This window comes from Tigriopus californicus, chromosome 10 (assembly GCF_007210705.1).
Source record: "Tigriopus californicus strain San Diego chromosome 10, Tcal_SD_v2.1, whole genome shotgun sequence".
NCBI lineage: Eukaryota > Metazoa > Arthropoda > Copepoda > Harpacticoida > Harpacticidae > Tigriopus > Tigriopus californicus.
Window position 1 is genome coordinate 11,287,505 of NC_081449.1, and position 13,770 is coordinate 11,301,274.

The window sequence follows — 13,770 nt, forward strand, 5'->3', positions numbered from 1 at the left end:
GAATCATAGATATCGAATAACTTTTAATCCTGAAATAGAAGTCATTTGATTGATGTCCCTTTACCAATATATTCCTTTTCGGTTCACGCGTTAAAGGGAGTAGGTCTCTACAGAAATGGGTTATTTAGAATTTTTTGTTCCAATAGTCGTGTGGATTACTGAAAAGATGCAGCATTTTTTTCTCAAATAGGTCACCCTGTCCCTGCGCAAAAGAAAAAAAAGACTCGAAGTCAAAGATGAATCCGAATTTCTCATGGCTTGGTTCCAGAATCCAGACCAAATGGAACAAATACCTGATGTATCCATCCAGAAAATGGACAAACTTACTTGCTTAACCATAACAAAGCAATGATATGAGCTGTATTGATATGGACTAAAATATTATTTAGTCGCAAATAGCGCTCCAATTGCATTTTTGACACGATTAAAGATTAAAATCAGTTCAAACATTAACAGCAACAAATTACCTCTTCAAGGCTATTTCAATCCATATGTTGTTGTTATGTTTGAAATGTTATTAAAAGATTAAATCAACTTGTTCATCCAAAATCAAGGGGCAGGTGTTTGTAGGAGGGTTTTTATCCTTGGATTGCTGTGACAAATTCAGCAAAAAGCCTTTTCCCCCAAGTGAATTCACGATGTGAATTGTGGATTCTAAATTGGAAAAATGACTCCAGATTAAAGCTCAAGAACTTCGTTCATGGCTTGCTCAAGTCAGAATTGTTCCCTCAGCATCGGAATTCCGTGCGTCAACTTCCATCGCAACTGCTTTCCAGGCATGGATCATTGTCTGTTCCACATTGCGTGCGTTTTGGCTCCATGGATTAGTTTCTTGCTCCTCACCCTCTTATTTCTGATTCTCTTGGCCATGCTCATCTTCTTGTACATGGCGATTGAGCTCAAAGGGCATTTCATGCAAGCATGTATTATTATATTGAGTCTCTTGGGTTTGGCCTCATTGGCATCCACCATTACATTTGCCATAATTGGTTCTACCTAATCATCCGAACTAATCTATCGTCTGAAGGAAAATGAGTGACACATGACCGTGAATAATTTGATTTCAAGCCTATTCATGGAAGTAAACTGTATGAAAGAGGGCCAAATTGGTCCACATCTATTCCCTCTCTGTCGACCTATCCCCCAGGGAAGCAAATATTCTCTGCTTCTCTGTTCCTGAAACAAGAGGATATTACAAGTTAAGTAAGTGGGTCGTATTCGTCGAAGGCTCGTCGTTATCCTCTTTTGAGTTGGAGAAGCACGCCACATCACTTCCCCCACCACGATTTGGTTAGTTGAACAGCCTTCGTTTCAACGCAGTCAGTCACTCAGTGTCTACGTACGAGCTTGTTCGCTCTTCTTTGGATCGGTTGTTGGTGGCCTTTCTTTCGCGTTGAGGTTGCACGTTGCCTGTCATCCACAGAGAGTGAAGCGAGAAGGTTCTGTCCTCGATCAAGTGAAGCATCGCCGTGGTCGATCCGCTCGGCTCTTCAAATAGCTGGAACCTCTGCTACTTTCCTTGGAGTGGAAATCTGCCAAGTGTTGGAAGCAACATGTTTTCCTGAAGCCTTCTTCCTCTACAGCTAAGGAGCCATGGGGGCCACGCCACAAGCTCTCTCGGAGAGTGCGATCAATTTCATTGCTAATCTGACAAGTTCGCATCCAAGGACGGATCTTAATATTTCTCAGGTGGTGGCCTCGGCGATCCAAAGTGCGGAGTTTGATTATCCCGTCTCAGGTGAAGGTCCTTTCCATGATGGAGCTGCCAAGAATGGGCTCCCAGAGGGTTGCTTTAATGCCACGCTCTTTGAACAATACATTCGTCTCGTGGTGAAGAACGTTACCACTTTAACCAAGGCCCAGAGACGCGAAATCGAAGGCGATCCTCTCTTCTACATCATTGCTGTCCTCATTTTTTATTCATGTGGAATCGTCGTTCTGATGATCAATTACATGAAGAAGGTGAGTGAGAGCTATTTGTACATTGTTGCCACGACAGATTCAAGATTCACTTTAAGATATTATTTGCTCTCTTGGAATCCTGTCAAGTCCAAGGGCAATTTCAGCCTTACTTCATACCCATTTTTTGGAATACTCATTTCCTTTTCTCCGGAACATCAAACATATAACATGATAAATAGGATAAGTAATTATGAAGATCCATTCAATAGCTCTTCGAGGAGCTTATTCTTTGATTGGCACAGTGAGGGACTTCCGGTACATGACAAGCTATTGACATATGTAGTCTCAAATAAATTTCATTTTTAATGTTGAATCTCTGTTACATAACAACCTTAGCTAGGAGAATGATGATAACATCACGTAACAAGGTGTTAATGTTCCAAGTTCCATTCATAGTTTCCACAATTGCAACTCCATTTATTTGGACAGAGACATAGAGCTCTAACGGTTATAAATATTTAGTTTCATTGGACAAAAACTGCCTTGTGTTAGAACATAAATATTGATTGAACATGAGAAACTGAACCATAATCAAAACGAAAGAAAAGAGCTTACGATGCAACACATCCGTTTTGTGGCTAATTTGTCTGTATTGTACGTGGTGATTGTATTGAAAAGCCTTTGCCGGTTGGTTTGCCCAAGAAACGGATATCAAAGGCCACCACTCAGTCATGAGGCTTTTGTTGCTTTTGTTCCAGGAACAAAGCGATTTCGAGGAGACGAATCTGTACAAACAATACATAGACAAGCGAGATCGGTGCGACGAATTTAATAACCGTGGTCGGAGTCTCAATCGCTTGGCACTTCAAGCTCTGAACGCTGTAAATGTGATATCTCAACAAGACGGCGACAACGCTTCATCGACGAAAATTGCCTTCGTTTAGAAAAGGGCACCACTCAAAACCACTCTGCCCATCTTTGCCAGGTTGCATCTCCCAACCTTTTAACTGATTGGTTTTTGTCTCCCCTCAATTTTGTCCCCACTCGTTGTTCAGAGACACCTTCTATAAATAAAAGACGTCATATGTACGTACACATTTGCATTCCTTAATAAGTCCTGACAACCTCAAAATGGTTTAAATCAATGGAAATATTGTAGTATGAAAAGAAGAAAAAAATAATTTGGTTCCATATCCATGAAATCTTGGTAGGTGACGTTGCAGCATTGCGTCACAATCTAATCAGATGCATGCTTGCAAAACATGTTTGTCTTCACCAAAGGGTATGAATAGAATGCGAAAATTATTGTTGGATAGGAAAACAAACAATTAAAAGCACATGGTCTTTGTACAGCTTTGGAAAGTTAGTGACTTGAGTTGAAGATAACATATTCAGTTGCATATATCAGTACATAGTAGACACCGAAAAAAGCTTTATAACAGGAGATTCTCTGGGTTGTTTGTTTGCCTCATTTTCACTGGGGGAGGGGGAACTTTAGACATGCTAACTTATGAAATGATGTTTAATGATTTTTGATTAGTTATTATTCAATTCTGAAATGAGAGAAAGTTCATTCAAATTAAGCAAAAGTTAGTGGGCGGTGCTTGTCACATTTCACAGATAAAAATTCAAGCTTACCGAACATGCCTTGAAAGACTTACATAAGGAAAGGGGCAAAAAAATACCCAGTCATGGCTTCTCCTGATGATATTGAGAACTGCATTGATGATTCCATTTCTATGAAATGTTGCAAATGGATAGAGCATTAGAGTTTTTTCGTGTTTGTAATCAAAGCTAGACGAAAGAAATAGAAACCTGTTAAATCCGAGTTTTAAAAGGCTAGTTTAAAAAAAGCCAAGACCCGTATATTGAAGGAAAAAAAACAGGTATCAGTTCCAGGTATTTTTTCGAAAAACATGGTTCTCAGTTCCATCCAAATTCGCCAATTTTAGATGATGAAAAGGTACCTTTTCATTTTTCAGAAATCTGCACCACTAGTTGTTTTGTTTGTTAAGATGTCAGATGACAGCTCTCTTGCTTGGCAAGCTTGCCATCTGAATGATGGGTGTCCCAATTGAGGGATATTCCCGCTTCGTATCAGCACAGCCAATGTTAATTACTACCTCACCCTCTGGAATGACCGCAGGTTTGCTCATTTAAATTGTTAAGCCGCAACTCATGCTGTAATTTAAATACCGCAAAGAAGCTTGGTCTTGGCTAACCTGGGATTGAACCGGGATTCGCAAATTTGAGAGCAGATGCTCTACCAATACGGTACCCCAGCAAGCCTCCATCACTAGTTATCAACCACGTTTGTTTTGTAAAGAAATTCAGAAGAAGTAAAATGAGCTTAAATGAAACCAACTAAAAGCAATCTTTGAATTACCAACAATAACCAAAGTTCTACCAATAAAAACATGGCTGAATTACCAATTTGGTTGAACATAACCTACTCGTACTAAAGGGTTTACCTTTAGGTCAGTGACATCTGTGTTGAATTGACTGCCTTTAGACTTTAGACTGTGCATGGGCTCAATAATGTTGGTGCAGGAGGCACATTTTTTAATTCATTGCAATCCCAAGCTGCCATGAAAAACTTAGGCAAGAGAAGCAGCCTCTCTCCTATCATGGGTTAGGATCCCATAAGACAAATAAGATCAACTTGTCCAGTTCTGTAATAACTGGGACAAAGAGATTGGACGCCAGACCAGAAACCAAGCTAGACAAGTTCGGAAACCATGTGTAGGTCTGTCACAATCGAAATCTGTTGTCCAACCAGTGGGAAAATCCTTGATCCTCATATAACCTGCCGTTCTTTGGTAACCAATAAGCTCAACAATTCCAACCGAATTGACCAGACGCACCTACCCGACTCTTTTGAGCACCAGCTGTCTGATGACGTCAGCACAAACTTTGGGAAGTCACTGGGGTACTTTCCAATACAGTAGAGGTACTAAAAAACGCAATATTAGGCAAAACACTTTTCTAACGTGTCAAAAAATATTTAGTAAGAATTAGAAAATTTTAACGGACGAAAGTTGAGTTCAAAAACAGGGTTTTTTGGCTAAAAGTATTTTTGAAGTATGTTCATGAGTAAAACTGTGACAGCTTATGAAATTGAAATGCTACAAAAACCATTCCTTTCATAGATAAATGAACTGGAACTGTAATCCAATCCCTTGGCAAAGAGCTTTCATGGCTCAGAAGTACGAGTGACCTCTCAAAACTTTATGGTGACGTCCCCTTCCTTTTCTGCGAAGGGGCTGATTTTAAAGGTTTCAGTGACTCCCTTGTCAACTTACCGCGAGGGGCTAAAAGCGTTCAAAGCGTGTCATAGGTTGTTAAACCGTGTAAAGCGACTGGGACTTGTTTAGGGACGATACTTGTTTTTTTTTGCCTTGTTATGCACTACCATGGCCTGAATCGCGAATGCATTATAGTTTTGAATCTAAACATGCACATATTGTTCTTAAAAAATCCGTCACTTGTCTGAATAATTTCTGTGCTTCAAGCACTTTAAATTGGTTCAATCGACGCATTGAATTTAAGTTTGGCCGCTCGAGCGAGTGCGAGCCAGAAACGTTGCGGTTATTTAATCTAACATGCAGTAAGAAAATCTGCTAAAGCACCTCCTCTTCTTTCCACTGTCTCTCTCTTGTTATTTTCTCATGGCCTCTCAAGGTCTCATTTGAAGAACCGTTGGCTCACTTGACTGCTCCTCGTTCGTTCTGTTCTTTCTCTAGCTCATCCACTGGTGCCTCCCTCCGTCCGTGTCCTCCTCAAGCATTGCGGTGAGGCTCGTCAGGCACGTCCCGCACTTCCTCCCTGGTCTGCTGTCTACCTCGGGAGTTGCACCGGTTGGACCCTCTCGTGGACTGGCCGGCCATGATAAGGATTTGAATTCGAGTCCATCTCCGCGGGCATTTAAACCGAAACCGTCAACGTCGTTCTTGGGCTTGAACTCACCCGTTGCACCCGTTGCACCCGTTGCACCCCTGTTCGGGATCATTCGAGCTCGGTCCGTCGTCCCCTCGATCTGTGGGAAAGAAGAGCAAAAGGCAAGAAGCCAGAAGCGAACTTGGCCATTGAGATCTCGGACCTAAGAGACCACGACTGGTAGCCATGTCTCGTGAACCGTTGGAATCACGGGCCAAAAATGTGGCGGCGCCGGCTCCCGGGCCCGTCAAATCTGCAACGGTAATAATAGTTTGAGAGGTCATCATTTTACCGTTAAGGCAAGAATCTGAGTGGCACGCCCAACTTTGGGCCCTGGCCACCCTAAAGATTTAGGTGCCGTTCAAAATCCGGTGTGTTGGTCTAACATTATTAATAACTCACGCTGACACGACCGAAACTGGTACTGTCACTTTGATTTTGGTGTGCACGGGTTTATGTTTTGGGCCCACCAAAAGAACTGATCTTATTTCCTTTAGGGTTGTCATGGGGTTGTTTTGTTCCCCCAAAGATTAAATTGACACCTATTCATTGCTACAGCCCCTTCAATCTTCCGAAAAGTCTTCATATATTGGCTCGAGTTATTACACTGGATGTCTTTTTAGAGGGAAGTAACTCATTTTCCCTCCAGTAAATTTAGCTTCGGACTCCTTCCTTTGAAATGTCCATGACCGGATCATTGAATTGTACATTCTCTTTCACATATTTACCCCCTAAACATTATGGAAGAGTCACGATATACATTATGTAATTGATTAATATAACGCCTTTTTGAAGAGCTGGATTCTGTCTGTGAACTTCTGGCGAAATGAATGGATCACAGCTCCTACGGATTTATTTAGCAACAATGACTATAAACCATTTCAGGGTTCGACGGGTAATCAGTTTGGCAGCAATTATCCTAAAGGAGGGATCAACAACCGTTGGACTTTAGATGATTTCGATATTGGTCGTCCCCTGGGCAAAGGCAAATTTGGAAACGTGTATTTGGCCCGAGAAAAGCGTTCCAAATACATAGTGGCCCTCAAGGTGCTTTTCAAGTCACAGTTGCAGAAGGCCCAGGTCGAACATCAACTCCGCCGAGAGATCGAAATCCAAAGTCACTTGCGACACGAACATATTTTGCGTATGTTCGGCTACTTCTACGACGAGACTCGCGTCTACTTGATCTTGGAGTATGCGCCTCGTGGCGAGATGTACAAGTACTTGCAGAAACAACCTGCCGGGAGATTCAGCGAGACACTCACCGCCTCCTACATTCATCAGATGGCCAAGGCTCTCCGATATTGTCATTCCATGAAAGTGAGTGCACATTGTTCTCTAACAGTGTTGGCTACCTCATGCTTAATGAGAATCTTCTACGTGTATTTACTTATCCCATGCTCAACCTAAATCCGTTCAATAGGTAATACATCGTGATATCAAACCAGAGAACTTGCTCCTGGATGTCAAGGGACATCTAAAGATAGCCGATTTTGGGTGGTCGGTTCATGCACCTTCCTCTCGACGAGCTACACTTTGCGGAACATTGGATTACCTGCCCCCGGAGATGGTGGTGGGATCTTCGCATGACGAAAAGGTCGATCTGTGGTCTTTAGGCATTCTGTGCTACGAATTTCTTGTGGGAAAACCTCCGTTCGAAACCAATTCACATACCGAAACCTACAAACGCATTACTAACGTAGACATCATTTGGCCGAGTTTTGTTTCTTCGGGTGAGTGCAATGTCAACCGAGCTTATATATATATACTCCAGCTTAGAAGAAGAAAAATGCTTAGCTAATGGAAGGTTGTCGTGATTAACTGGCTTGAGAACACCCATCTACCTTGGTATTTTCTCTCTAGGCGCCCGTGATCTGATCACCAAGCTTCTCAAGAAGAACCCTGATGAGAGATTAGCCCTGGATAAAGTCTTGGAGCATCCATGGGTCAAGGAGAACATTGCCAAGGCTTCTCAGAAGCAGTAAGGTATCTGCACTCCTCCCTTTTTCTAAAAAGCACACATCCAGCTTCGAGATTTGCTACTGCCCTTCCTCGTGTAAAAAGACAATAATTCTTATCCCCTTTTGTCTATCCCCTGCGGATGATCTGTGACAACGGCAATCACTTGAACCAGTCAATGTTATTTTCCAATTGCTATGATTGAACTGATGACTCTAGATCATCTTGGTCTCGACTGACCAGAGGTTTCCTTCCCAACGATTACTTCGTTCTTTCCCATGGGAGTTTCTCGGAATAAAATTTATTTTCTCGCAAGGTTTCTAGCTTTCAGTGTTCTAACAAGTTAAAAGGGATGGTCATAATGATACTTCTTATATAATGTGTAGCAATGGAATGTTTGTTTGATAATGGAAACTTGAACCAACATGTCTTAGAACCATTGAATTATGGTGGGAAAACAATTACAAACTCAACAATATACGGTATCTTACCAGTTTCGAATGAGTAAACTTAAAAAGGCATTAATATCATTTGGGATGGGGTCATCAAGACAGAATATGTATGGGAAATGCTAAAAGATAGTGCGGATCAAAACCAAGCGGTCCATTTTGCGAGGAAAGTGTTGGAAATGTAATTGAAGGGAGATTATCAGTTCATTTGGGGTAAAAATCAGTTCTGGTTCTCAAATATATCGAACCATGCGTCTTGGAACCCGACCAAACTTGTTTCCGCGCTCAACTAGAATCCATTCTTCTTCCACTGGATCACATTCGAGCACATTCAACACCTTAAAAAGATCAATCGCAATTCCGAAAGATTGCCATTAGTCAATTCTTCAGTACTAGGTAGCTAGATTTATTCTTACCTCGTGTGCCATCATGCTCATTTCATCCGATTGTAGAGCATCGTAATCTCGCACAACTTGGCACCGCGAACGTGGTCTTGAAATGGGTATTGGGGAGATATAAGGATTGGACGCGGTATTGGTGAAACTAAAATGATGTGCCGGGAAAAATATGTTCTGTTAAGGCGGGGTGGGAGAGAATGGAGTGGGCAAATCTGAAAGCCTTTATTTCTTTGCTGGAACAACCAAAGTGTACGTAAATACTGGAAGATGGGAGGTTAATATGTGCATCCCGAAGTAAAGGCGCCATGTCTCGGAACGAGTTCATCGGGATATCATTCCTTAACCACTGTATTACGGTAATTCAGTGGCTTACTGGTAATTGTACAATATGTACAGTAGTTCATCAGATTCGTAGTAGATTTTGTACCGGGTCAAATCAGCAGGCCAAAGTCAATTGTAACGTGGTGAGTATGTGTGCAGACCAAGACTGAAAACGGTGCTATAGAATCGAAAAAATAGGAAGGACTAGGAGAATGGCGGGTGGCCGGATTCAATAGAAATCCGCCGTTTTGAAGACACTCGGCGAAATTGCCGCGGGCGGAGGAGGCGAGGACAAATTCACGTGATCTAAGTTGTTGCCATCCCCATTCGCCTCTGTCGTTCCATTTTGAGAGCTTTCAAGGTTTCCCGGGGCTGTGGAACTGTTCTGATGACTGGGTGTTGTGTTGAGGGACGACCTCAAGATAGGAGTGCTCGTCTTACCCGGAGCCATGTGGGTCACGCTGAACAATGGAAATCGATTAAAGAAGAAACCCAACGCCCATCCAATCAAGCCGCAGATAGTGAGAGGAAATAGGTGAAAAAGGAAGAAAGATAAGTGAAGAGCAAAAGTTTCAGTTTCTTATGTAACTAAAGGAAAGTTTGGAGGAATCCCTTATTGGAAAAGTCTCACGTACCTGGAGAGTTCTTGCTGAAGATCTTGCATACAAGTGTTGCACTCGGCGTAATATTTGGCTTGAGATTCGACAAATTCTCCCAAATATCGCAAGTGATTTGTCTGAATGGAGCCCAAGCTCTCCATCAACAATCTGGTGATTTCCACCTGTTTATCATAATCTGCCTGAGCCACACGAAGCTCTGCCTCGGACTGAAACGAGTATAGAGAACTTGAATGATGGCTCTATTTTCGAGGTTGATTTTTAGCCAAAGAATCAACATATGCGGTGTCTGTGACATACGGAATGATCGAGGTGTTCAAGCACATCAATACTCTTGCTTGTGTTTGTAACTGAGAGTCGCAGAGGTTGGATTGTTTTTACATGAGGTTTTGGGTTTTGCTCGTATCCGTTAGTGCAAGTCTGTTTATCGGTGGCATTTGTCTATCAGGCATTGAGGGATGTTAGTTATTTCAGATCATTGATTGCTTTCTAAAGTAATAGTGAATGTAACTTGTGGGTCAGTGTTTGTTTTTTCGTGTGTGCAACTATTCTTTTTAAGATTGGATGTTGGGGTCTCAAGGTTTAAAGGGAATAAGTCATGCAAACATCACCATCAAACAAACGCTACGTCAATGATCATTGGATGGTGAGACTCTAACCTGATCCAAAACGGCCCGGGGATCGATGCCATCTTTCTGATGAGGCACAGGGATGAATTGTAGAGGATGACGAGAAGAAGTTTGAGAAGGCAAAAAGATTGCATATTGAGGGAGAAAAAAATAAATCGTAAAAGCCAATCTCGTCCAACTTCTTGACAAATGTATTACTTCATAAATCGAAGGGAAGTAATGTTAGAAATTCTAAATTGATAAAACGGCAATCGATCTGCCATATTTTCGTCTTTAGCTAGTTGAAAGCCGTCTCGCGTTGAGTATATCCAAAGATTTTCTACTACTTTCTATTATTGGAATACACCGTTCACTTACCGGAGGTTGGAGTTGCATTGCTCTGGCTTTGCGTACCCGATTTTTGCATGCATCCAAATCGAGTCGCTTATTTTCCAAAATCTTACGCTCGCGCATGATATTTTTCATCTCTGAGTCGAGGAATTTCTGCATGGGGGCAATCAAGGCATCATGACCGCCGCGAATGTAATTTCGCTCAATCTCCCCAAGATGTTGCTGAGCTTGCCCCACTCGAATCAATGCTGAGCCTGAAGATGAAGACCAATTAGATCATTGCCCAATCAATGATGAGATAACCTACCATAAGGCGTAGCAGGACCGAATTCATTGCCACCTTCAATCATGTCTGTGCCCAGATATTCCAAATTGGAGAGCCGAGTGTTTTTGACGCCCAGTTTGTCCACAGGAATGTTATCAAACATGAACGTTTCAAGGCGAGCAGCTATTTTCAAGAACAATTATGATCAATCTTGAACCTTTTATGGGCTCTATATTTTACCTGGATTTGGCACCAGTACCGCCTCGGTATTTTTAACCAGTTTTTCGGTGTAATTCTTCGTCTGGTCCGTTCGATTAGCCAAGTCATCGAAATGGGAGTCATTCTCTGTACGTTCAGCTTTTCCAAGCTTCTCTTCCGTGTACTGAAAAGATATCCCCGAAAACGTAAGCCAAGGACATATCGTTGTGAACCCGCTCACTGTTCGTTCCCTCACTCATTACCTGTCTGGCCCGATTGTACATAATCGTGGCCTCATCTCCAATATGAGCGTCCTTTGCCGTGTCAAAAATAAGGTCAATTATCATTAACCACTTATCGTAATCCACTTACCCCGAAACAGGATATCTTGTTTGGAAATACTTGAGATCATAGTAATCGAAAGATTATTACCTGCACAGCTCGACTCAAGTAAGTGCTGGCATCGCCCATGGCCCGTCGAAAATTATCCATGGTCTCTTGAAACGTATCGCTGGCTTCAACGAGATTATTGGTTAGACCAAAATACCATGAACAATTTGAATCTGACAATTTCTCTTGCTCGAGATCTAGTCAGCTGCCTGCCTTCTAAATCCTCTCCTCGGAACAGAAGTCCATTCAAAAGCACCACCAGGCTTATCGAACGTGCCTTCCCGTTTGCCTTCGTCGTAGCCGCCGTCGTCATTAGGAGCGCTCTCCTCCTACTCTTCGGGATCTGGTGGTCGACCTTCACAGCCTTGAGAGAGCCAAAGGACAGAAGGACCCAAAGCAGCAAATCTCACACTTGGTTTTCCCTCTCGGCCTTGGATCGATATCTATGAAGGCTATGTGGTGGGTGAGCGGGGGAAAGACCCAATCATCTTGGTTGAGATGGTCCTCCCCCGCTTTTCCGTCCTTTGTATAAATAATGCAAGCATGATTTAGAAAGTGAGGGAGATGTATGTGCAAATCCATTTTAGCACGTTCTGTTATCCCAAAGGCTCAATGTTGCATTGGGATTGGAACAATAGGAGCATTCTTTTGAATACAATCAGGCATGAATACATTCGTTTTGTGGTCGCTGCCGAATGTTTAATGGCAATTGCACCAATGGAAAGTGGTTACTACATGTGCACCTAGTAACGATACAAGGTCAGAATGATTTATGAGCTCTTCGGGATGTAGGGTTTCTTTCTGCCTTGTAGATGGAGAATGTTCCATGAGTGGGGATCGACTGTTTAAGAATGAGGATAGCAGGATAGTGTTCATATAAAAGAGAAGACCCACTGTTATATTTCGTAAAAGATTGTCACAGTTAGTATTCGATTTAGAGCAAAATTCCGCCAATGGTTGGTTCGTTTGGGCCAAGTTTCCAGCCGTCTGGAGTCTTCTATGACGTCATAGGGATCCAGAACAAAAGCTGTTAGTTTTGCTCTTGAAGAGGAAAAGTTTCTATACGATCTGTTTAGAAGGATAGACGGCGTTGTGGGTTCCTGGCACACCGATGGGGTCCAAATCAAACGAAGATGAATCAGATTTCGGTTGTCCGCCTTTTTGGGAAGGAACGCCATGAGTGTCATCTTCTTCATCGGGCAGAGCCCAGTAATGAATGTCATCATAGAGTTCTTCGTCATTGAGAGGGTGAAATATAGAGTCAATGTTCAAGACCAATCCTAAAAAGGCACAAGTTAATATGAAGAAACTCTTCAATCAACTCCTAATCATCTCCTCATGCACCTCTTAGCATCTTTGAACTGTTCTAGGGTAAATCTTTAAATCCATGGAAACAATGCAAATGCTAAATCGTCAATCGCTTAACCATTATTCGCATTACATTTATACCCCTTGCATTATCAGTAATAAGTTTAGTATTGTTACGTATTATAGACCGAAATCTATATCTTTATTCAACCTTCTTTAGTCATTTTCTTAACCTCTTATTTCGGTGAGAGCTTTCTTCAGGGTAGCCAAATCATATCTTGCTTCGGCAGTGTGACCGTTACAGTATATTCAAACGGCGGGTAAATTAAATGCATTTTCTTTGACGATTAAACCCATGTTTGATTAGGAAAAGTAGTCGACCATCGAATTTTTCGAATTTTTGTCATGTTTGGTCAAATAGACGCAGAATGGGCTTTGATTCATGAGAACTACACACTATCCTGAACACTTTTGGCTTGAAAATCGTTTTCTGTGCTGTTTAGTGCGAATACTAGAAAGAAGAACTTGAGACAAACTAAAAAAGCAAGTTATGATACATATTTTTTGGTAAATTTACAAATATGTCTGGCATATTGGGATCAAAAAGCTTGAACTGTTTGCTCACTCAACCCAGATTTTAGGGTCAATTAAAACAACTGCAGAGGCTTAACGTGTATTTTGCAAGCATGTTGAACAAAAATAGAGAGAAACAAAATTCGGCAAAAAAAAGGTGTCTTAAGTTCATGTTCCTAGTGAGAGCACTTTTACCTGTCATCAATCCCATAACAATTGCCAAAATGACCGTGACTCCCAGACAAGCGAGCTGAATCATGGCTTGAACGGAAATGGGCCTTCCTTCCCCAGGTTCCAGACTAGGCAACTCCCTGAGTAACCGTTTCATTTCATCCGACCCTTCCACTGGAGCGCATCTTGGGAACATCGAATACAAGCTTAAAAAAAAAATAGTTTTAATTTNGATTCATGAGAACTACACACTATCCTGAACACTTTTGGCTTGAAAATCGTTTTCTGTGCTGTTTAGTGCGAATACTAGAAAGAAGAACTTGA

The 13,770-nt window shown here is 41.9% G+C and overlaps 4 protein-coding genes across 7 annotated transcripts in view; 2 read left to right on the forward strand and 2 right to left on the reverse strand.

The window, feature by feature from the left end:
* The first annotated feature begins 662 nt into the window (after window positions 1–662).
* Window positions 663–2,991, forward strand: LOC131888325 (uncharacterized). The gene is made up of 2 exons (XM_059237164.1): window positions 663–1,962; window positions 2,661–2,991. Exons 1-2 carry the CDS (start codon window positions 1,594–1,596, stop codon window positions 2,844–2,846), a joined length of 555 nt encoding a protein of 184 aa, XP_059093147.1. The 5' UTR covers window positions 663–1,593; the 3' UTR covers window positions 2,847–2,991.
* Window positions 2,992–5,669: 2,678 nt separating this feature from the next.
* On the forward strand, window positions 5,670–8,112 carry LOC131888321 (aurora kinase-like). The gene is made up of 4 exons (XM_059237160.1): window positions 5,670–6,099; window positions 6,724–7,158; window positions 7,262–7,571; window positions 7,702–8,112. The coding sequence occupies exons 1-4, from the start codon at window positions 6,025–6,027 to the stop codon at window positions 7,821–7,823; spliced, it is 942 nt and encodes a 313-aa protein (XP_059093143.1). The 5' UTR covers window positions 5,670–6,024; the 3' UTR covers window positions 7,824–8,112.
* LOC131888319 (endophilin-B2-like) lies at window positions 8,067–11,653 on the reverse strand. 4 transcript variants are annotated; one of them, XM_059237154.1, is made up of 9 exons: window positions 11,437–11,653; window positions 11,268–11,318; window positions 11,047–11,188; window positions 10,849–10,989; window positions 10,569–10,795; window positions 10,242–10,277; window positions 9,601–9,791; window positions 8,663–8,789; window positions 8,067–8,584 (listed from the first exon to the last, which is right to left on the reverse strand). In XM_059237154.1, exons 1-9 carry the CDS (start codon window positions 11,494–11,496, stop codon window positions 8,480–8,482), a joined length of 1,080 nt encoding a protein of 359 aa, XP_059093137.1. In that variant the 5' UTR covers window positions 11,497–11,653; the 3' UTR covers window positions 8,067–8,479. The 4 variants fall into 4 exon arrangements, with proteins under 4 accessions (XP_059093137.1, XP_059093136.1, XP_059093139.1 ...); XM_059237153.1 differs by lacking the exons at window positions 8,067–8,584; window positions 8,663–8,789 and adding an exon at window positions 9,080–9,426; XM_059237156.1 differs by lacking the exons at window positions 8,067–8,584; window positions 8,663–8,789; window positions 11,268–11,318 and adding an exon at window positions 9,080–9,426.
* Window positions 11,654–12,271: 618 nt separating this feature from the next.
* LOC131888318 (ammonium transporter Rh type B-like) overlaps window positions 12,272–13,770 on the reverse strand; it is a 3,692-nt gene continuing 2,193 nt past the window's right edge. The window contains exons 6-7 of the mRNA XM_059237152.1: window positions 13,471–13,652; window positions 12,272–12,674 (exon numbers count right to left, since the gene is read on the reverse strand). Of these exons, the coding sequence (XP_059093135.1) occupies window positions 12,454–12,674; window positions 13,471–13,652 (403 nt within the window). The 3' untranslated portion in view covers window positions 12,272–12,453. The remainder of the gene's footprint in view (window positions 12,675–13,470; window positions 13,653–13,770) is intronic.

What these genes read in the sequence shown, in the direction of transcription:
- LOC131888319 (XM_059237154.1), bottom strand. Translation starts at nt 11,496, where the DNA reads ATGGATAATTTTCGACGGGCCATGGGCGATGCCAGCACTTACTTGAGT. An exon ending in CGGTCCTGCTACGCCTTATG is followed by an intron (nt 10,796 to 10,848) that starts GTAGGTTATCTC and finishes CTTCATCTTCAG; the next exon opens with GCTCAGCATTGATTCGAGTG. An exon ending in TGAGCATGATGGCACACGAG is followed by an intron (nt 8,585 to 8,662) that starts GTAAGAATAAAT and finishes GATCTTTTTAAG; the next exon opens with GTGTTGAATGTGCTCGAATG.
- LOC131888325 (XM_059237164.1), top strand. Translation starts at nt 1,594, where the DNA reads ATGGGGGCCACGCCACAAGCTCTCTCGGAGAGTGCGATCAATTTCATT. An exon ending in TGATCAATTACATGAAGAAG is followed by an intron (nt 1,963 to 2,660) that starts GTGAGTGAGAGC and finishes CTTTTGTTCCAG; the next exon opens with GAACAAAGCGATTTCGAGGA.
- LOC131888321 (XM_059237160.1), top strand. Translation starts at nt 6,025, where the DNA reads ATGTCTCGTGAACCGTTGGAATCACGGGCCAAAAATGTGGCGGCGCCG. An exon ending in GATATTGTCATTCCATGAAA is followed by an intron (nt 7,159 to 7,261) that starts GTGAGTGCACAT and finishes TCCGTTCAATAG; the next exon opens with GTAATACATCGTGATATCAA. An exon ending in GCCGAGTTTTGTTTCTTCGG is followed by an intron (nt 7,572 to 7,701) that starts GTGAGTGCAATG and finishes TTTTCTCTCTAG; the next exon opens with GCGCCCGTGATCTGATCACC.